We start from the raw sequence: 23,601 nt of genomic DNA on the forward strand, positions 1-23,601 counted from the left end.
CACTGACTTTTGCCTACACAGAGACCATCTCTGGTTAACAGTAACAGCTATTGGCTGGGTCGAGCAACTAAGGCAGGAAAGACTTTGCACAGATACTTTTTGATACTGTTTCACTTTGTAACGAATAGATAATTCAAGGAGAAATCCCAAAACCCATTTCTTGGAAGTCAAAACCCTCCAAACTTCAGGCACTGCCTCGGCCCCTGGCTCCCACCCCAGCAGCTTCCCAGCCACCGGCTTTGGTGCAGGCGGAGCCCCACTCACCCTTCCCGGCGGGAGACCCAGCGCGGGCGCCCGGGGGAGTCCCGCAACCCGCAGCTCAACAGCTGGAGGCCCCGCAGGCGCTGCGCGCTGGGGCGGAACATGATGAGGCCCAGGCAGAGACCGAGGCTGAGGGTGCAGGGCACCTGCTGCGAAGCCACCAAGCTCCGCTAGGGCGGGCGGCGGCTGTCGGACCCTCCCCCGGGGAAGGGGCGGGCTCCCGACGGCCGCGCACAGGGAGACCCGGCGCCGCAGAGTCCTGGCAGGATGGCACCAGCCGGAGTTCCCCGGGCCAAGAAGGTGAGTGTCCCTACTTCTTCCTCGCGGAGCCCCTGGCTGCTGACTCGGAGTGACTCATACAAACCCCTCCCTGTCCCCGGCCAAGCGCCAGTCTGGACGGCTCCGAGCCTCAGTTTACCCGATCGCCAGGCGATTAACACGGAGATTTTTCTGGCTTTCCACAGAGTGTCTCTGCGTCTTCCCAATTAGCCCTATTTTACTGGTGAGGAAACTGAGACGCAGGGACTCAGGCGACCAGCTCAAGGTCACTGATGTTGGAGGGGGATTTGAGGTCTAACTGAGAAGGTGCACGTTTTCCTCCCTCAAGGGACCTGCACCCACTCACTAACCCTTCTGGGGTCACCCGTCCCAGACCTCCTTGGAGTTTCCCTTACATTTTGGCAAAGGCATCAACCTGGCCCTGCCAGTCACTCGCTGTCTCCTGAAACCAGTCCTGTGGAAGGACACCATGCTAGTAGCAGGTGGGCTGTGTGGGGTCCCCAGCTCCTGGCCCCTTTCAGGATGTGGTAGATGTTGACTTTATTCCCCCACAAAGTTGGGAATGTGTGGGGAGGGAGAGGACGACTAAAAAAAATTAGAAAGGATATTAACTTGGAGGAGGGGCATGCCCAGGATCCTTCAAAGCGACCCACCTGAGCAGAATAATTCAGAACGCAGGAGGATCACATAGCCCTGGGAATATGCACCACTGGCTTACTAATATTAAATAAATAAATAAATAAATAAATAAATAAATAAATAAATAAATAGGGCCGGGTGTGGTGGTGCACGCCTGTAATCCCAGCAGCTCTAAAGCCTGAGGCAGGAGGATTCCTTGTCCAAAGCCAGCCTCAGCAAAAGTGAGGCACTAAGCAATTCAGTGAGACCCTATCTCTAAATAAAATACAAAATAGGGCTGAGGATGTGGCTCAGTGGTGGAGTGCCCCTGAGTTCAATCTCCTGTACCCCTCCCCCCCAAAAAAAATAGGCCAACATGCCCTGCAATAGGGGACTCCAAGTAAATTGAAGTTCAGTCACTTAACAAAATACCAGGCAGCTAATGAAACAAGCAAGTATGAGACAGGAAGAGTGCTTTGACAATGTTGTTAGGAAGGTATATCACAGACCAGTCTCAACTACGTAAAAGCGTTTATATACCTGCTGTCAGGGAGGACACAACAATGATAACAGTTATGCAAGATGTAGAAACTGATGTGTTCTGATTATAAAAATTAAAATATGGGCATCGAGGGAAATAATGTTAATGAAAAGACAAAGAAGCCAAAAACATGATTTTTTTCTCTTTCCTAATGCCTTGTTCATTTTTGCAGTTCATTTTCTTAAAAGGGTCCCTATTCAGTTCCTTCAAGCTCTCTGTTCCTGCAACAACAAAGATTATCACTTGCTAATCTACATTAATGTATACCTGGGAAGGGACTTATATCTGCGCTCTGCTCAGCTAATGAGTGAGGAGAATCCATTTAATTGCCACAGAGAATTCTTTTAATTCTTGAAACAAAAAGAGCAGTCCTGCTGGTGATTCCAGGCAGATGGGGCTGATATTATAGGCAGATTGGGTCTTCTGGCCACCCTCTACCACAGGGTGAAGTTGGTTTCCTCCTCTGAACATGAATAACCTTGAAGCAGATCTTAAATCATAGGTATTGATATCTGCAAAAGACACACATAAATGCACCCCAGAGCTCACTCTCAGATCCAAAGTGGGCTCACTGCCAAACTGAAGGATGAATTGAAAACAGAAATGTACTGCAAAATTGACAGTGCTCTTAATTTTACATAGTTCTGTTCTTGTCATTCTTAAAGCTGTCTCTAGACTATACTGGTATACTAATAAATTGAGGTGGTAAGGATAACAGAGAAAGGAAGGCTAAAATGTTCTGGATTCAAATCTTGATGATTTAGTTATTTTGCTATGGCTCTATAGAAAAAAATAGCAAATTTAAAGTATTGGACAAACACACCTAGATAACAGATGAAAATGTTTTTCCTTGACTCAGTATCTTAAAGACAGTAAAAATATGTACTATAATTTTCTTAAAGCCCTAACTAATTTTTCTGTTAAAGTGTGACTGTCTTTTTGTCTTCAGGGCCAAAATTCTGGCATATGTGAAACAGCTGACATTTTCAAAATAGCCCTATCTCTCTAGTAAATAGTCAGCACCACTGATTAAGGATCTCCTCTTTGTTAAATGCTAGAAGAGGTAGTAAGGACATAGACAAAAAAGACATGCCACCTGTCCTCATGCATCACACAAACAAAGTAGGAAACAGTCAAGTAACCAGATGTTGCAACTCAGGAGGATTCAGGGATAGAAGATACCAAAGTTAAGTAGGTCACAGGGAAGGACAATCACAAACAGGACTGGTCCGGTGAGGCTCTGCTCAGGCAGCAATGGAAGACTGTTCCAGGTGGAGTGGATTGCATGAGAGACCATTTCAGTAATCAAATGGCTGACATGATGAGTATAGAAATGCTTTATAGATATACTTGTTTTAACCTTGTGGGAGACTAACCTGTGACATCAGAATAATGTTCTTCCCCTCTAGAAGTGTTTAGTTGCAATATTAAATTTAATTCTTAACTTGGTTAACCCAGAGGTTTATTTTTCTCACCCCCTGGAAGAGGTCTAAAGATGGGCAATCCATGGCTGCTGCAGCTACTCAAGGATGTTGTTAAAAAGCCAGGCTTGCACCACCCATTGGATCCACCAGCCTTAGCATGTAGCTTTCAGCAGCAAGGGTTCAAGATAGCTGTAGCCCTAGGCATTATATTGATAGTCTGTCAGGAAAGAGAAAGAGACAAGATGGAAGAGAGTAGGTATCGATATCAGGAAAGCAGAAATTTCCCAGAAATCCTTATCTGTTTTCTACCTATGTCTTATTGGCCATTTCTGTATCACCAGGCCACGCTCAACATCAAGGGAGCTGGGATTTTTTTTTTTTTTCAGTTGAGGACATTGTCTCCCCCCACAAAATACATTAGCAAGAAAGAGAGAGAATGTACATTAATTAGGAAACAACCAGTGTCACCACAAACATGTGAAAAACCAAAATAACTATCAGGGAATTGGCACTTCAGGATAATTTGAACCAGAATACATACTGAGAAAAAAACATTCACAGTCCTTTGTACAAAATAATTATTTGGATAGTATACTCAATCTTTTTGAAGCACCATGAGATATCATTTTAGCATAACTAGAGCTCAAAGGACACAATACCACCTTTTTAAAATTAGAAATTGCTTCTTTTTTCAAGGGGGGGCGGTGAAACAGGGAGAGCTTAGGTGATTTCTGGTTCTCTTCTGCAGGGTATTTTAGAACGTCTGGATGATGGGGAGGTTGTGATTGGGGATGGCAGCTTTCTCATAACTCTGGAGAAGAGAGGCTACGTGAAGGTTGGGCTCTGGACTCCAGAAGCAGTGGTAGAACATCCAGATGCAGGTCAGTGCACACATCACCCAAGAGTGTTTATCTGAGTGACATTTTGTTTAAATCTGATTGAGAGAAAAATTAAGAACCAAGAACCAGTGTTTCTGAGGACTGTTTCTGGTGCAAAATTGTCTCCAAGATGTGGAGACATTGGTAGTATGTTGTCTAAACACATAGAAGCAAATGGCCGGTCTCTCCCTCTGTCCCTCAATTGTTCCCTCTCTCTCTCCCTCCTCTTTCTCATGCATACATTCATGCCCACACTCACTCATTTACATCTTATTGTACAGGCAGTGCTTAAATACACATTTTAATAGTTATCCTATGATATTTACCTTGTAGATACTTAAAAGCTTTCTTAAATAGCAAAAGTTGTTTCTGCTTCAGATTCATCCTCCCAACTGATGTGCATACTTTAATAATATATATTATAGTAAGAATGGTTAATGGCAGTTAACCAGCTTAACAGAGGACAGACAACCAGGTTCTAGAGATGAAAGGGCAAAGTTTTACACTATTTTCCTACTAAAGAAAGTGAAAAAAAAGAGAGAGGTAGAAACTGTGATGGGATTGGTTGATTATGCCAAATTAGAACTTGTGTGTGTTTTGATGTTGCTATTGTTGTTTTGTTTTTTGTTCTCCTAAATTAAGGTTGGAAAATTAGGGCAAAGAATGAAACATGAAAAAAAAAAGAATAAAAGCTGGAAATGAAATTTGTGAGTTGCTCTGATTTAATGCATATATGCAGAAAAACCTAGGGTCCTGTGTTGGTTCTTTCACTGACCACCCACAAGTCAAGGGACGTGTCTAAGGTCATAGACTTAGACAAGTCCCTTGACCTCTCCAAGGATCTGTTTCTTCCTGTGTCACATGGGTACAGGACATGGACTAGTGATGAGGACTAAGGAGTTAACCCATATGAAATGCCCAGTGTATCTTCAGTACCCAATGGCCATTCCCATTATTTCACAGATGTTTCCAGAAAGTGAAGTTTTCTGACCCAAGAACTTGTTCTTTATTTTGGAAGGTCTTTTTGCTAAATCAGGAAGAAAGTATTGAAATAGCCAAGATAAGGATATGGAGAGGGGGCAAAGACAGGAAAGATAGAGAAAGGGATGATTTTCTGGGAAGCCCAGGAAATTATTCAGGCTTTCAGGGGTCCCCCCAGTGCTCGCTGTTGACTTGGCCTGTGGTAGGTGCCACATACCCATTTGGCTGTCTCTGAGTTTCCTGGTTGTACTTTGGGCCACCAGCACTGACTGCAATAGAACAGCAGCATCCTTCACAACACTGGTGTCGGAATAAACCCCTCGAGACCAAGAGACCAAGGGACCAAAGGATCATGGGCCAACCAGGGCTTCATCTCTACGAGTGACTGCACCAGGCCTTGAGGTCAATCAACTGGAGAGTATAGGGTTTCTTCATATGACAGATCCAGTCCTAGAATTCACTAACTTAAGCTTCAGCTTTTTATTGGTTCTGGGTTTGAAACTGGGTCTGGTTGAAAGAGATGGGGGTGAGTGCACTACAGCAGCTGCTGAAAATGAGAGCTTCTGTAACTTTCATTTTTTTAATTTCAATTAAAAAAAAACAATTACTTTGTAGTTCGTCAGCTTCACATGGAATTCTTGAGAGCAGGCTCGAATGTCATGCAGACCTTCACCTTTTCTGCCAGTGAGGACAATATGGAGAGCAAGGTAAATTCTAACTGGGGTACAGAGGGGAGGGAGCTTCTCCAATAAGCACAACCTCTTCGTGGGAATTGACCTGATGTATTACCACACTCCATGACAAAATCCACAGGCAAGATCTAGCAATTCATTATTGTATACACATTTATATGAAATAAAGAAGTTTTTTCGGCCCCTTTTGGTGAAGGAGGGAACGGGACCAGACAGAACAGGCCATTGGAAGATCAGAGCCGTCTTGTCTTTTTTGGAGAAAGAACACTTTGTAGATGAGTCATTCACCTCATTTCAATGATGTTCGTTTCTGCCACGTCTGTCTGTAGACAGGCCTCCTGAAGAATACTGCACTGGCCTAGGAATGAGAAAAATTGAGTTTGATGTCCAACTTTGCCACCTATTATCTGTGTGACTTTTTTTGTGATTGTTGACTTTCTCTCTGCACAATGGGAATAAAAATAGAGCTTATGTCCATACCCCTGTGGGGAAGAGTAGATGGGATGAAGGGGGTGGAAGTACAGTGAAACAGTCTGCAAATGTAAACTGTTAATAGTTGCAAATGTTAACATTCCCTCATTCATTTAACAAACCAACACTTATTGGCTACCAATAAGAGTTATAGCCGATGGTTGTAGTCCAAGTACTATTGTTATGGTCCAGTCTCTATGCTAGTTACAAAGATGATACAAAAGATATTCTAGAGAGGCTTGTGATCAAGTGTGGGAGGCGAACAAATAAACAGTTGTTCAAATTCAGTGCTGTAAGTACAATAATGGAAATATAAGGGCACCCGTTACAGAGGAGATTGCACCCCACTCTGCTCATCTTCTCATATTCCAGTTTAAATAATTAGTTGATAAGCTTGTACTCAACCTTTATTGTTCATTATAGTTTACATTTCAAATGCTCTCTAACACCAGTGGGAAGCTGTAAACGCTGCCGCCTGTGACCTCGCCAGGGAAGTGGCTGACAAAGGTGACGCTCTGGTGGCTGGGGGGATCTGCCAAACATCAGTGTACAAACAGCACAAGGACGAAGGTAGAATTAAGAAGCTTTTTCGACAACAGCTAGAGGTTTTTGCCAGGAAAAATGTGGACTTCTTGATTGCAGAGGTAATCTAGTGTTGGAAGAAGATTAAACCTGTTTTGTCGTGTGTGTAACTATGTAACCTTTAACTTTCCTGAGGGAATTGGACAACCTTATGGTCTCATTTCCTCCATGTGGATGGTCAAAGGTCTGTTGAAATTCACTGGCCCAGGCCAACATTCTCTTACTTGTATGCCAGGTCCTCTGTGAGGCCAAGGCTAAATCCTCTGACCATACACAGCCTTTGGTTCTCTAAAGTGTAAGTGGTTGCAGTGGCTACTTTAGGGCACCCTACAGTCTGGGAAAGAGGAAGAGGACAGTGACTCCCAAGCACAAGGCCAGGCTGAAAGGTGACTTGTGGGGGACTAAAGACAGCAAGGGAGAAAAGCTACAGAGGCATTTGGCTGCTCAGGGTTATCCAGGCCCCACCATTAGTTCTCAACACCGAGAAGCTTCCTTCGCCCCCTCCATCCATGCCTTGCTCTCTCTGCCTCTCTGCTTTCCTTCAACCTATAAGATGTGAGTGACAGAATCAGTAGGCATTGATCATGGATTGGACATGAAGGTCCAGAACCTTCTCTTCCTTTCACCTCTAAAAAGAAAGCCCTCTCCCCATTTCCCCCACACAACTACTACTGCCTGGAGTCAAGCTCTCAACCCAGTTCTTTACCCCAAACAAGAAAATATTAACCCAGCAATTACTTCCCCCATAACTCCACTCACTCTAGGGCAAACCCTGCCTCATCAACCTCCCTAAGCCCAGGGTCACCAAGCCTGAGCCACCTGGAATCTGCAGAGACTCTGCAAAGTACCCTCGAGGTTCTCCAGATGGGTGGGAACACAACTTTGCTGGTTTAAGAAACTGTCTTTTGATCCTATTATTCTTCATACAATACTTCTGCAGAATTTGTTTCTAAGTCAATAGGGAAAGAACAGGGGGGTTTCGATTAGCTTTTCTCCAGTTACCTAAAGCTCATTTTGGGGATTGTGGCACTGAAGGGGGTTCCTACAACCGATGTGGGTTTACCAGAAATGTCGTGGCCACCAATAGCAAGGAAATAGAGTAGCTCTCTCTTCCACTCTGCACTTCATCTTCTCATCTGTGGACAATAATTCCTTTCCTACTTTCTGGAACACTTATGAATATATAACTAGAAGTGAATCTGAAAGTACTTTGAAATATAATATATGATAAGCTATTTATTTTTCAGAGATTATTCCAATTCCATAAAAGACAAGGCCAAAATTTTTAAGTAAATTTTTTTTTCTTCAAAATCATTATTTTTTAAAAAAAACCCTTATGATTGTGTGGATTGTTTTTGGTTTTCTGTTTGTTTGTTTTGGTACCAGTAATCGGTACTAGAGGTGCTTAATCACTGAGCCACATCCCCAGCCCCTTTTTAAAAAAATAAATAAATAAAGATAGTAATTGGACACAATATCTTTACTTTATTTACTTATTTTATGATACTGAGGATTAAACCCAGGGCCTCACGCATACTAGGCAAGTGCTTCACTGCTGAGCCATAACCCTAGTCCATCCCCAGCCCTTTTTATATTTTATTTTGAGACAGGGTCTCACTAAGTTGCTTAGGGCCTTGCTAAATTGCCTAAATTGGCCTCAAGCTTGCAATCCTCCTTTCTCGGCTTCCCAAGTTACAACCATGAGCCCCCACACCTGGCTTGTGTGCGTGTTTTACTTATGGTCATCATTTCACTGACTAATGATCCCTGAATGAAAATCTATATGTCATTATTGAAGGAATTAAAATACTTAGAAAGATAGTCTTTAGCTAGTGTGCTGTAAACACATTCCTTAGCAAGTTTTATTGCACATATTTGATCATTTTTGTAACCATTTTGCAACATCTGTGTTCTACAATTCAAAATCTGCTTTGGTTTTGACTAATAGAAAAAGTGACATTTCTCTTAGTATTTTGAGCATGTCGAAGAAGCTGTGTGGGCTGTGGAAGTCTTAAAAGAATTGGGGAAACCTGTGGCAGTTACCATGTGCATAGGCCCAGAGGGAGACATGCACGATGTGACACCCGGAGAATGTGCCGTGAAGCTGGGGAAGGCAGGTAACTTGGACCTATGATGTGATAGGCAACTCAGTTGTTGTTTATGAAATTTAACAGTGTTTGCTTATTATAGTGAGAGTAATAAAAGACTAAAAAGGAAATAAAAGGGTTAGCTGGAATCAGTTTCTTTAGCTGTCTTGGGACAGCTGATCTCTAAGGTAGCTTCTAAGTATTAAAAAAAAATAGACAAATAAATAATAAAATGTAAAAGTTCTTCTATTTCCTCACACAGGGGCTAACATCATTGGTGTGAACTGCCGATTTGGGCCCTGGACCAGCTTGCAGACGATAAAGCTCATGAAGGAGGGCCTTGGGGCTGAAGGGCTGAAAGCACACTTGATGATACAGTCCCTGGGGTTCCACACACCCGACTGTGGCAAAGGAGGGTTTGTGGATCTCCCAGAATACCCTTTTGGTAAGCTCAAGCACGTATAGAAGTTCTTGTATTTCTTGTGATAAAATTCAAATTAATAGAATAAAAACTATGCTATAGATTTATAAGACTGCATAAGGCAAAAATATTTGATGTTAATCAAATATGAGTTTTTTTCTGGAAGAGGTGGAGTTCTGGGATTGAACTCAGGGGCACTCAACCACTGAGCCACATCCCCAGCCCTATTTTGTATTTTATTTAGGGACAGGGTCTTTCTGAGTTGCTTAGCAACTCACTTTTGCTGAGACTGGCTTTGAACTCTCGATCCTCCTGCCTCAGCCTTCAGAGACACTGGGATTACAGGCGCACGCCACTGCATCTAGCTAAAGCTTATAGCTTTTTAAATGGGAAAAAAAATGCTCAACAGAGCATCTATCATTTAAAAATGGGGAGAGTAACAGAAATACTATAACTGTTGTATTACAGCCCTGGAGCCCAGAGTTGCAACCAGATGGGACATTCAAAAATATGCCAGAGAGGCCTACAACCTGGGGGTCAGGTACATCGGTGGGTGCTGTGGATTTGAGCCTTACCACATCAGGGCAATTGCAGAGGAGCTGGCCCCAGAAAGAGGATTTCTGCCACCAGCATCAGAAAAACATGACAGCTGGGGGAGTGGTCTCAATATGCACACCAAACCCTGGATTAGAGCAAGGTAGGATTCTTTTAAATTAACCTTATTATTGTTTTAAAATCTCATTTTATTTATTGTTGTTAAGACTGTGTATACACATAGTAATGAAAATTCAAAAAGTATATAAATGTTTAAAATTAAAAAGAAGATATCCTCCACCCTGATGCCATTACCTTTTCCAAAGGTGTCCTACTCTGTTGCAGCTGGCCTAACAAAATACCATAGACTATGTGGCTTATAAACAACAGAATTTTATTTCACAGTTCCAGAGGCTGAGAAATACAAAATGAAGGTCTCAGAATATCCAGTGTTTGGTGAGGGCCTGCTTTCCCATAGATTGTGCCTTCTTGTTGGATCCTTACATGGTAGAGAGGGAAAGGCAAGCTGTCTGGGGTCTCTTTCATAAAAGTACTCATCCCATTTGTGGGAACTCAATTCTTATAACCTGATCATTTCCCAAAGAGTGCACCTTCTGATGTGATCACATCGATGATTCAATGTGATCACAATATTTTCAATATATGAATTTGGAGCAGGGGGGACACAAACATTCAGACCTGTAAGCACACAGGTAGCCTGCTTGTCTTTTGTTTTCTGAAGACTTGTACCTCTGCTTTCTTGTTTTATCAATTTTAAGTGGTAATTCTTGATAACCCTCTATAAAAGCTGAAGAATCTAAGTCACATAATCCACCCCTTCCCCCCATTCTCTCCTTTCTAATTTTGATTCATTACGTTTTTATTTCTTCTGTTGATTGTCTTTTTAAATTAAAATTATATACTAGCAGCCTATTTTTAATCCATCATTATAAGGCAGGCTCTCTTCACTCCACTCTATAACATAAGAATTGATTTCCTTCTACTTCTCTCTAGCTTCCCCATCTATATTTTAGCTCGTTTAAGTTATACCAGTACTTTTACATCCACATAACCATTATGTTCTGTTCTGTAATTATATAAAGTCTTCCAAGGCTTGTCTGTAGGTTGACTCCAAAATGTAAAGCCAGTGAATAACATTTACAATATTACCTTACTTGTCATGCTAAATAGCAGGACTGAAATTTATTTTTATCTCCCCCTTTTTCTTCAAACTTGATCAACAGGTGAACTCTTTCCTTTGTCACACACAATGGAAAATACTGACATGCCCCAGAAATTCTCTGAGTATTCCTAGGCAATAGAAATCCCCATCATCACATTATTTAACAGACACCGCCTCAACTCTGTAATTAAAGAGTGTTCAGTTCCATGTAGAATCAAAACTAGGAATCAGCTTTCAAACTTAAAACTTCTTTGGGGCCTGGGGGTCTTACTCAGTGGTAGAGCATGGAGGCTCTGGGTTCAATCCCCAGCAAGGCAGGGCAGGGGAGTGGTGGCAAACACTGTCTGTCAGAAGCCTTGACAGGCAGGAAGACAAGAAAGGCCAAGGTGGGTCCTTCTCATTTTCTGCCTTATGCTTCCAAACCTCCCTTTCCATCTGCTAACCATGGTTTCTGACTTCTTCAGATTTGGAGTAAAAGGAAGAAGAATGTAAAGGGGTTACCCCTGTCACCATTTGATTGGCACCCTAATAGAGACTGCATTCTCAGAGTCTGGCCCATCTTCTTGAATGCTTTTGTGGTTCTTCAGAACCTTCCACTAGAAATTGAGGTCTATATTCTCATGCCATAGGCATTTGCCTCCAACTGCTACTTTCTCCTCAGACTGGCTGTCCAGCAAGTCACTGCAGATATATTCCTTTTGGGATCCTATCGTCCTTCCTGGTGATTCTCTTGAAACTAGATTTTAGCTAGGTCTAGACTGGCTCTCTCACTTTCATCAGGTTCAAATGGCTCCCACCTTCCTTTAAACAGACAAGCTCTGAAAATATAGTCTGATGCCAATTTACAACCCCAGCACCCTCTTTGCTCACAAGCAAAATAGCTAGCCCGATGTTCTTTTGTGATCTAGATTTCCCAGTGTAGGTGAGTCATCAGACAGGTTCGTGACCACTTACCTTGATGCATCTATGGAGTGTCTATTTTGCAACTACCTTTAATACTAGTTATCTATCATATCATAAGACTTCCAATCTAATACCCTGTTACAGGGGTGATTTTACATTCACTGCAGAACTAAGAGATATGCATGAGACCACGGAGAAAGAGGAATAATCCTGTTTTATAAAACTTGAGCTATTTGGAGAATGTTCCAAGCATCAAAGTCAAATGGATCCTCTTCTCTTTCATCTGTTGTCCATATCATACCATACTTCAATTTGCTTCATAGTTGACTTTCTTTGTACTTGTACATTTGGTTTTCTAGGAATTTATAATAATCTTTCTTTTTCATTGCTGAAGGAAAAATTACAGGCCTTCACCTTCTCTGAGGTCTTCCAGTTTCTAAATTATAATATTTGTTACAGTCAATCGTTTTATTATTAAAGACATTTTTCTTGGGGCACCCCTAAATTACTGTTCTGTTTTGTCTGTCTAACTCGTTCTCGCTTTCTCTCATATATGTACTTTCTCTCTCTCTCTCCCATAAATATTACATATATATCACATAAAATGCACAAAATATATGAAGGTTGTCATTGTAATACCATCTCTTTTCCATTTTTTAGAAACCAGTCATAGCTTCTGCTGTCTTCTCTCTACTCAGTGCTGTTAAAAATTTCATCCATTTTGTACTTCTTTATTCATTTCAGTGAGATTTGAAATGGTATCCATTTTTGAACTGGAACAATTTTCCTAATGTAAATTATTTAGAGTATAAAAATGGGCAAGACATCGCTTAGCTGAAACTTTTTTCTGTGAGATATATTTATCAGAGAACATGTTTTCTATAGGTATTATATTTAGAAAAATATACAAAATGTAAATATAGTTAAAGGTGAAAAGCATACTTTGGTAGTTATTAAAATAGTTTAAATAAGTGAAGAACAGTTTACTTTATCATCCCCTAGGGACCCTTAAAATTAGTTAGACATTGAAATTAAAACATTATTCTGTAAACTAAAGCAAGACATTCCTGCACCATGAACTCCAAACCTACTGATGATATTTGTAGAAGTTTATGATTTCACAGAAAGCCATATAAACCCCTGATTTCTGAAATTTCAACCTTCTGAAAATATTGATTTTTTCATTGTTTTGCAAGTAAAGTGGAAAAAAAAAACACTAAAAATATATTTAACACCAAGGTCTGTGACCAGGAACCTTGTACTCTTCTTTCTTTGTCTAAGAGCAAGGAACAAACACTGACAAAGTGGTGTGAATTCTGTTCCTAGTTACATTTTTGAAGAATCCGACTTTGCTCATTACATTAAAAACTGTCTCACTTACTTCTCATTACATTAAAATATTAAGTTGATTTAGAAGACCTCTTTTAGAAATTTTGAATGAATATAATTCATCAAAACATGTAAAGTTAAAATACATTGCCTTTTTCTGAAAGGTGGTATGAAACCTAATGATTTTTATGAGGATGGATATGTGGGAAAGGGCCATGGCATTAATGGACATCATTTTTCTGTCTGTAGAAACAAAAGTTCTACTTTAGCCTGATCATAGCCAAATTTAAAGTTTTAAAAGTATATACATGTATGTATATATGCATATATGTGCACAAATGTACATCTATATGCATTTATATATAGGACATACTGGACTTATAAAATAAGTATGGATCTCTTAATTAATAATATATATTTTAAAATGCAGGGCTAGGAGGGAGTATTGGGAGAATCTGCTGCCAGCTTCAGGTCGACCTTTCTGTCCTTCACTATCAAAGCCAGACATTTAAAGAAAAGAGAAAGAAAACACTGAAATAACAGATGGAAATGGCCTCAAGCCCCCTGGACCTCAGCCTGCCCTGCCATCCCAGCTGCCCAGCAGCCACAGCACTGTAGTCCTTTCAGTTCAGGTTACTACGACAATGGAGCTTCTGTTCAATGGATGTCTTGAGCAGGGTGCTGCAGGAAATGCAGAGTAAGAAGATCCCGTGTCCCCAAGTACCTACAGTCCAGTAATGCTGTGGTGCATTCTTTGGAACATCATCAAAAACAGACAAATTTTCTTTGAGGGTGAATTTGACATTTAAAATAACCAGAAGTCACTGAGAAGCAAGCCTAGTGAATAATTCATGTGCCTGAACTAGGCGCTTGAGGAAGGAAGAGGAATGCTCTAAAGCAAGATTCTGCTTTTCTTTATTGATTTGTATGATGGTTTCAAAGGCAATCACAGAATAAAAGATACAAAAAATGTTTTGCACAATAACAGGCTTACTAAAATAAGTGTATAACCTTCCAAAGTGATTACTTTCAAAGGTAATCTTTACTGAAAGGTATTAGTTTCCAAAAAATTTTTAAATGTGTGTTTGTAATTATATATGGCTAGATTATAAACTATATAAGAAAAGAATCATGAAATGCACTTCCTATATGTGTTCTTATTTAACATTGTGTTAGGCATAATCATAGATACTCGATGAAGTACTTATTGCTGATTTTCTAAAAAAAAGTAAAAAGAGATAAACGGTTTTAGAACATTTTTTTTAAAGACAAGGTTCGAATTCATCTTGTTCTAATCTTTTCTTGACTTATGTTTACATTATTTACTGTGTATCTATTTCTTTTTACAATTTTGTATCAATTTGAGATGATGAATAAAATTTAAAATAATTTACCTTTTATACAGTTGGAATATATAAATTAGATGGACATGATTTGGAATCATAACAAATATTTATTATTTATTATGTTACAGACTCTCTCATGTATCACATATATATGTATGAATACATATATATGTATTATATATATATGTGTGTGTGTGTGTGTATGTGTGTGTGTGTGTGTGTGTGTGTGTATTTCCTCACACACAGGGATTAAAACTGAGAGAGTACCAGGCATGGGCTCACACCTGTAATTTCAGTGAGGTAGGAAGATTGGAAGTTCTAGACCAGGCTCCTTAATTTAGCAAGACACTCAGCAACTTACTGAGACCTCTGTCTCAAAGTATTAAATAAAAGAACTGGGGATGTAGCTCAATAGTGACTCACTCTTTCAAGATCACTTATTTCTTTTTAAGGTACAGCTCTTTCATGGACAGTTATCCCATATATTAACCAGCAATCCACTTTTCAAAATCCTCCACCTGTGGATTCAGATATTGAAATCTGAATACCCAAAGCAAACTTAAGGTTTCTTCCATATGTTAACTCTTAAAAATATTTGTTTTTTATTTTTTGGTGGTGCTGGGGATTGAACCCAGGGCCTTATGAAGGCTAGGCTAGTACTCTACCAACTGAGCTATATCCCCAGACCCAGATCTTCAAATTTTTTAAGATAGCTATTATAACTTTCCTATAACCACTCTTCCTCATTTCCTCCAAACTGAAAGACTGAGGCTTTTAAAATGTACTTTGCCATACACCATTTGCATGACATTAGATAGTAACTTAACCTTTTCTGCCTTAATTTCCTCCTCTGTGAAAAAAGGGTAACAAAAGAAGCATCTTCATTGGGGGGCTTTGCAAATTAAATGAGACAACAAAATGCTTAAAAGCAGACTGAGGGGCTGTGGCTAGGGCTCAGAGGTGGAGCACTTGCCTTGTACATATGAGGCACTGGGTCTGATCCTCAGTACCACATAAAAATAAATAAATGAAATAAATATATTGTGTCCATATACAAATAAAAATATTTTTAAAAAAAAACAACACTGGGAATATGGTAGATACTTATTGCACATCATACAGTGCAATGTAATTATGTGAGTTGGTTTCCAATCCCCCCATCCTCATTGTAGCTCTTTACTGGGCACACTCTGTGACAAAGCCTCTGGTTTTCATTGCTCTAGAGTGGACTTCTACCCAAGAGTCACCTGCTTAGCACATTAAAATCATGTGAAGAGGGCAGTACCTGGTATTTCGAGAACAGTAAGAGTGGAACGGCTGCTTTGGGAGGGGTCATCCTCCCCAGAGTCCCTTTGTTGGGTCTGCACCAGACACAAACTAAGACTTGCATCCAGTTTCGTACAGTCTGAAAGTGGTGCAATAAATAAAAATGAATTATATATGGTAGGTGGTAAGGAAGTGTTTTTAAATCTAAATCCATTGGCCCATGAAAAATGAAAATCAGCTGAGGCTCCTATTAACAAAAAGCAGCTCATTTAGACTTCTAGAAAGAGTAAAGGCCTTCATCAGCTTTCCAGATGGATAGTTGTAATATATGCAAAAACATAATTAAAATATATTCTTCAGAATGTGACAGTCTCAGGAGTGACATGGACTGAAAGATGTGAATAAGGATAATAATAAGGAAAAATGAATTTGAATAAGATTGCAGACCCCAAGTAAGAAGTTAAGATGAGAGGTGGCATAAAGATTGGCCCCAGCAATAATGTATGTTACATCCACTTGATGAAAGAGTGTGCAGCCACTGAAAACTGTGTTCAGGAGCAATATTTAATAACTCCATTGTGTGTGCTGCTTTGCTTTGATGGCTTATGGCTGGAGCATTATTGACAGGACAAAAGTCATTCTAGTTTGTTAAACATGAAGCTTTCACTTAAGGTTTTGGTAAGATGGCCTTGAATAGAATGTTGATGAGACTAAAGTTGATAAAGCTTCAAGTTTCCCAGAGATAAACAGATAAAACAATAAAGTTTTTGTTGCTGCTGCTGTTGTTTTGGTGTTGAGGTCAGGGCCTTACATGTGCTAAGTGTGCTCTCTACCAGTGAGCTACATACCCAGCTACCAAGCAAGTACAAAAATTTTAAAGACAGACTTCTTACATTGAAAGACTCCAAATTTTATATAGTGATTGGATCACATTCTAAATAATAATAAAAACATTAGGAAAATATTTCAACCACAATTTAATAATTATGCCCCCCCTAAAAAAAATAAAGCCTGGAAAGTATACATAGTATCTCCTCTCTTTTTCTCTGATTATATCTCGTTCTGGCAATACTAGGCAACTCGTTTAGGTAATTTAAAATGTTGAAAAAGCAAATATATAATTATTATTTAAGAGATAGGAATGCAGCTTAGTGGTATAGTATTTGCTTAGCATGCTTAAGGCCCTGTGTTCAATCCCCAGTATAGCAACAGACAAAAGAGAGGGGGAGGGGGAGAAATCATTATTTGGTGTATATGAAGTGGTTATACAGTTAGAAATCTCAAGATCACCCCAAAGGCTATCACAGACAATGGAAGAATTCAATAATGTGATAATTGAAAATTTTATATACAAAATTTATTGCTTTTTTATGTAGTTTTGAAAACTATTTTGAAGGTATAATGATAAAAAGATATATTTCATATTTTAAACAAAATGATTAAATATCTAGGAACAAAATTAACAAGAAATGTGTAAGAGCTATTGAAGGAAATTTGGAGATGCTACTATGGAATATAGAATATGGCAAAACATGCACATGGTCATAGAAAGAACCAATATTTTAAGATATCACATTACTTTAAATTTATTGACAAGTATAATATAACCCTAATGCAAAGCACCATCAAGACTGAGGAGAAAGAGACATGCAAACTCTCAAGTTCATATGGGGGGTATATAGAAATTATGAAAAAAAATTGAGAGGGAAAGAAAGGAAGGTATGGCCCTGCCAGAGGATCACTAAATGAAATAGAGTACTTAAAACCACTGGGTTTTGATATTTAAAAAGTCAGTAGAACAGAGTAATATAAATACAATACACACAAAGTTAATGCATGATACCTCTATCATGCATTTCAGGTCATTGAGTAAAAGCTGAATTATTTAATAATGATGGACAATCAGTCAATCCCTGGGAAAGGAAAGGTGGATCTCTTAAGCTCAGAGTCAGTCAGAATTCTGATCACAGATGCAAAAAAAAAAAAAAAAAAAAAAAGCTATAAAAGAAAAAACTAATAAATTCTATTATATAGCTGGACACAGTAATCCCGCTGCTTGGGAGTTTGAGGTAAAATGATTAAAAGTTTGAGGCTCCGTGCGCAGTGGCATATGCCTATAATCCCAGCAGCTCAGGAGGCTGAGGTGGAGGATTGCGAGTTCAAAGCCAGACTCAGCAAAAACAAGGTGCTAAGCAACTCAGTGAGAGCCTGTCTCTAAATAAAATACAAAATAGGGCTGGAGATGTGGCTCAGTGGTCAATTTCCAGTACCACCTTCAAAAAAAAAAACAAGGTGTGAAGCCTCAGCCACTTAGTGAGACCCTGTCCCAAAATAAAAAGGTGATAAATAAAAAGCTCAGTGATAGAACTCTGGCCTAGCAAGCCCATTGTCCTGCATTCAAACCCCAGTCCCCTCCCCCACCTCAGCAAAATCTACCACATAAAAGATTTAAATGCATGAAATACTCTAAGGTGAAGTCAAATGGGAAAAGCTTGTAATGGGGGCCAGTTAGCACTCTTCCAGGAAGGGGGGTCTTAGCTAGCCCAACCATCCCCAACTCATGTAGATATTACAAAGGGGCTCAACATTCAGAACCCCATTTCTCTTCATTTTCTTGGGCTTATAGGTGTTATTGTGAGGGAGATATAAGCATCTGGGGATCAGACAAAGCCCTGAGTCAGCACCTCTGCCTGATGTCATGGTTTAGGGTTCAATGCTGTGAATCGGGGGAGAGGCTGGGTAACTGGATCTGCAGGCACAGATAGAGTGTCCAGGCAGCTTCTGAGAAGCCAGTCACACATTACTAAGATAATAAACCTGGAACCTGCCAAGCCCAACTTGACTTGTTCTTTCCCAGGCAGCAGGTCCTCTCCCTTCTCAAGCAACTGCTGGGAATGAGCTCTCAGCCCTGGGCCTCCCACATGGGCCTCATACTTCTTCTGCCCCACCTCCCTCCCTCAAGGCTCACACCCATTTAAGATTTTCTGGAAAACCCTCCTTTCCTCTTGACCTGCTGTTACAATAGATATCAAACCAAAAGCAATGGAAAAATTAAACTTTCTTTCCCTCAAACATACCCATATGGATATTAGGAAAATATTTGCTTTATATCTTTCCAGTGCCAGGGGAAAAGGAGGGGCAGAAAAATAAATTTACAGATTGAAGCAATCTGAATACTAATATCCTGTGACAAATATTTGCATACATTTTAAAAACTAAAGGAAACTTTCCTTAATCTAGAAATTAGGAAATAGATTCCCCAAATCTTTAAATACAGAAAAAGATAAGCAATATATTCAAAATTAGATAAATGCACAGCAAAATGGTGAGATTCCTTTCTTCATCCACCATTGACAAAGACCAAAGAGTCTCTCCAGCGACCTGTGCTGACGAGATGAACTGGGTTCAAAGGAGCTGGCTGCAACATTAAGCAAAGAAATCACGCAACACATGGACATGAGTTTCTCAGGTGGAGGGCAGACTCCCCTGCGACCTCAAGGGTCCTCTTCCATTGGAAGGCAAGAGAGCATGCACCTGGAATCTCTTTATTTTTATAGGGGGGACACATAAAGGGGTTTGGATGGAATGTTCTTCACCAAATAAAGCAGTGGATAAGGCTTCAAAGGAGGCTTTTCCAATCCCATTGGGTAACGCTGAGGTCCAGAGCTGAAGCAAACTTCTTCGCAGAGAGAAGGTGAAGGCTGCTTATGGTACCAGATCAAACACCCCACTTACTCAAAGATGAGAGAGCATGCTCAGCTTGTGAGTGGATGGCCCCCCACAAAAGAGTTAAAAATACTTTGTGCTGCTGATGCAGGGGAAAGACACTCTCATACATACACTTTTTGTACAAATGCAAACTGGTACAAATTATTTGGAAAACAATTTGGCTCTATCTGTGAAAATTAAGAATTCACACAGCCTTGGATAAGCCATTTCACTTCTAGGCATGTAAATAAGAGTTATTTTCATATGTGAACAAAGGTGTGTGCCTGTCTGGAAACCATCTAAATATCCAACAATGACATCTAAGTGAATTATCAAGTATCTACAGAATGTTTAAGCACAGAGTTATTTAAAAGAATGCATTAGATCAATAAGTTGTGAAATGGAAGGATCCACTAGATGAGTTGTTAAGTGAAAGTATGTTTGTTCCCTTTGAATGTGCACAGAATTTTCCTGGAAGGAATACTTCCCTTCTATGGAAGAAAGATTAGTGATTGTAATATAGGAAAAGAACTTTCTTTTCTTTAATACTCTTTTCTAGTGTCTGTATTTGTTTACATGGGTAACCATTACTTTTCCCATGGAGTAAATAAACCAGCTTGAAATTTTATGTTAAGAATTTTTATTGCAAGGGGGGAAAACAGATATTATGAGTTTCCTGTTGTGATATAAATTGAGAAATGAGCCTGAGTGGAATCTAATTAAGCCTTTGCATTTCACTGCCAATTTAGAGGAAATATAAGGTATCTTAGTCCATTTTTCTATTGCTGTAACTGAACACCACAAAGCAGGCAATTTAAAAATCATAAAGGTTTATTTAGCTCTTGGTTCTGGAGCCTGGGAAGTCGAAGAGCATTTAACTGACCTCTAGTAAGGGTCTCCTTGTTGCGTCATAGAGGACATCACATGGTGAGACAGAGCAAGTGCACTAGCTAATGTCTTTCGTCTCCTAACAAAGCCACTAATGGCATTTTTGGGTCCCCAACCTCATGACCTCAAAGGCCCTGCCCCCAAATGCTATTAGGTACAACTTTAGGAATTTTCAGAATAAGTTTGAAAAGGACATCAAATCAGAGCACAGGGGTATAGGAACAAGATTAACACCACCACAAAAAAACAATAATTTATTCTATAGGACATCTACCTGGTTTCTTCCACAAGTCAGTGTCTTGGAACTGCTCATCTCTATATAGTCAGTCCCTCCTATCCATGGGTTTTCATCCATACAGTCAACTAACCTCAGATCAAAAATATTTGGGAAGGACTGGGGATGTGTCTCAGTGGTAGAGGGCTTGCCCAGCACCACACTAAAAAAAAAAAAAAAAAAAAAAAAAACTAAATTAAAAAAAAAGGTATTATGTCCACTTACACTAAAAAATATTTTTAAAAAAATATTTGAGAAAAATTGCATACATAATGAGCATGTATAGATTATTTTTCTTGTCATTTTTCCCTAAATAATACAGTATAGTCCTTATTTACACAGCATATACATTGTATTAAGTATTATAAGGAATCTAAGAATGATTTAAAGTATATGGAAGGGTGTGTGTAGGTTATCGTGCAAATATTATGCCACTTCATACAAGGGAGTTGAGCATCTGCAGATTTTGGTATACATGGAGTCCTAGAATCACTTCCCTGTGGATACCAAGAGATGACTGTATAACAAACCAATTCAATGTGTGGTCCTGAATTGAATTTTGTTTGAAGAAAATTGGCTATCAAACATCTTGTGGGATCAACTGGGGAAATTTGAACATAAACTAATGTTCAAAATCAGAATTAATTTTAGCTGTATAGGAACATGTTCTTAATTTTTGGAGGAAAAAAATATAATTTTAAAAAATGCTTACTAAATGTTAAAATACTATTTATAATTTACTTAAAATATGTTAGCTTATAAAAATGAGTGTTTTGTTCTGCTTGTTTTTTTAATGGCAAAATTTCCATAGGTTCCGTTAGGTAGGAAGAAATCAAGAAGGTAATTGTAAAAAAATAAATAAATAAATAAAAGTTATCAGTGAAACTAAGAAAAGCTGGTTTGAACTAGTTCTTTCCAGTTGCACACTAGCTGTTTGCTGTACTAGAGAGTTATCAAGAATAGCAGATGGCCTCAGATAAACCCTGCTGTGGGTAGAATCAGTAGTGCAGATCAGCAAATAGCTGGCACGAAAACCACCTGAAAGAGATAGAACAGGAACAGGGAAACTAAAGGTGAAGATTGATCAGGGAGGCTAAAGGTGAAGGTTGATCAGGGAAATGAAAGATGAAGTTTGATCAGAAAAACAATTACTACTTCGCAATGATCACAGCCATGAATTTGACACCTTCCACAAAACCACAAAGTTAAGCAACCCATCTTGGCTGTACAGTCAGCTGTCTTGAAGACAGGCACGTACTTTATTTAATCAATAATGAAAATGCTGAAGAGTTTTAGAAAGGTGCCAATCTGCCTAACTTCGGGTTGTTTTATTAAAGGGTCTTAGAGAAACAGATGGGGCACGTTGATCATGGAATCGCTGGCACTCTCGCAGTCAGGTTTCACGTATAGCCTCCTTATTTGGTTGGTGCAGAGAAGAAGGTAGGTGAGAGCATGATGTGTGACAGACCCATATCAGATTTCGCCTGATCAAAGAAGCTGAAGTTAGGTGTCTGGTAGGAGAAAAAGGGGGGCATTGGGAATGGCAGCTGTGCAAGCAGAATGACTCAGGGGCAGCCCGGGGAAGATCCGCACTGGAATAGAGGGAGGAAGCATTGAGGACAGAGGAGAGAGTTGGGACTGAGGATCATGAGCAATGGAAAAAGATGCACCTTTAAAAATGCATCATCACCATTTAAAATCTGAGAACTATTTTTAAGTCTAAGAAAAGCAAAGCTGATACAATCATTCTATCTGTTCACTTAAGATTGTGCAGCACATGATCCTTAATCATTTTCAATAACAGCAAAGTTGGTAAATCATACTGAGCAGGAGATTAAGAAAAATTAATCCTCATGTGCATGTAGGAATGTATCACAATGAAACCCACTATTATGTAAAATTATGATGTATTGATACTTAAAAAAAAAAAAAGATTAATTCCGCTTTCATGGAAGTTGGGCCTCTTTCCATCCCGAGGAAGCCTTATAAGCTGCTATAGTGAACAGGTACACCTATCTACATGTTCTGATTTTAAGGGCAATAAACCACCTGTCCCTGTCTAAAAATGTTTCTCTTACCTACTTGCCAGAGTCTTTCTCTTACCTACTCCTTCATTCATTCTGTTCAACAAATGTTTAAGGCTATTAAGAGAAGGGCACTATCACAGGTGCTGGCATTAACTGTCCCAGATGCTCCAGGACTAACCCAGTTTCTGCAGTGAAAGTCATGTGTCCTGCTACACCCTCCATCCCAGGATGTCCTTGTTCATCTTAGAACCTGTATCAGTGAAGTGAGGTTGACAATAGGTAGCCTGACCCCAGGAAACACCAAGAATTCATAACCCACTTGAACCAAATGTATGAAATGTGATATGTCAAGATCATTGTAATATTTTGAGCAACCAATAAAATAAAATAAAACTCAATCTATAGACATTTTGCAAAGTGAGAAATTAAAACCAAATATGCCCCCCCAAAAAATAATAATCAGTAACTCATTTCTAAAGCTCTCTCTTGCATAATTTTTGTGTCAAGGTGTCTATGACATTTGGGTTCTAAAATAGAGTTCCAAATACCACACATGCATGCACATTTTCCAAGAATAATTGGATGATTTTTGAGTCTTTCTATTTAATAAACATTAGGACCAAAGATGGACTACTTCACTATATCAAATTTATTCGTTTTAAACATCCATTTTGATGTGGAAAGTGTTTGGAATAAACACAATTAAAAGAGTGCCAGATTGTAAAAAAAAAAAAAAAAAAAAAAAAAAAGTTATTTTCATGAAAGGACCTAGAGTTGGTAAGGACAATAGCCATGTGGATATCCTGGAGAAAAGCAGTTCAGAGAATCCAAAACTTGAGGCAGGGGTTTCTTTGGCCAATTCAAGGACCAGCCAAGAAGCCAAGGTTGCAAGGGACACACACAAGGAG

The 23,601-nt window shown here is 39.4% G+C and overlaps 2 protein-coding genes across 3 annotated transcripts in view; one reads left to right on the forward strand and one right to left on the reverse strand.

Moving 5' to 3' along the window:
* Dmgdh (dimethylglycine dehydrogenase) overlaps positions 1 to 532 on the reverse strand; it is a 69,109-nt gene extending 68,577 nt beyond the window's left edge. For both annotated transcript variants that reach the window (XM_078044202.1, XM_005328992.5), the window contains exon 1: positions 265 to 532. In XM_078044202.1, the coding sequence (XP_077900328.1) occupies positions 265 to 365 (101 nt within the window). In that variant the 5' untranslated portion in view covers positions 366 to 532. The remainder of the gene's footprint in view (positions 1 to 264) is intronic.
* On the forward strand, positions 422 to 14,584 carry Bhmt2 (betaine--homocysteine S-methyltransferase 2). The gene is made up of 8 exons (XM_005328993.4): positions 422 to 561; positions 3,872 to 4,004; positions 5,598 to 5,689; positions 6,598 to 6,789; positions 8,697 to 8,844; positions 9,077 to 9,259; positions 9,704 to 9,932; positions 13,615 to 14,584. The coding sequence occupies exons 1-8, from the start codon at positions 529 to 531 to the stop codon at positions 13,694 to 13,696; spliced, it is 1,092 nt and encodes a 363-aa protein (XP_005329050.2). The 5' UTR covers positions 422 to 528; the 3' UTR covers positions 13,697 to 14,584.
* Positions 14,585 to 23,601: the final 9,017 nt, after the last annotated feature.

The sequence above is a fragment of the Ictidomys tridecemlineatus genome, chromosome 1, assembly GCF_052094955.1.
Source record: "Ictidomys tridecemlineatus isolate mIctTri1 chromosome 1, mIctTri1.hap1, whole genome shotgun sequence".
Taxonomy (NCBI): Eukaryota; Metazoa; Chordata; class Mammalia; order Rodentia; family Sciuridae; genus Ictidomys; species Ictidomys tridecemlineatus.

Coding starts and splice junctions, on each gene's coding strand:
- Bhmt2 (XM_005328993.4), top strand. CDS start 529: ATGGCACCAGCCGGAGTTCCCCGGGCCAAGAAG. Junction 562..3,871: donor GAGTTCCCCGGGCCAAGAAG/GTGAGTGTCCCT, acceptor TCTCTTCTGCAG/GGTATTTTAGAACGTCTGGA. Junction 9,933..13,614: donor AAACCCTGGATTAGAGCAAG/GTAGGATTCTTT, acceptor TTTAAAATGCAG/GGCTAGGAGGGAGTATTGGG.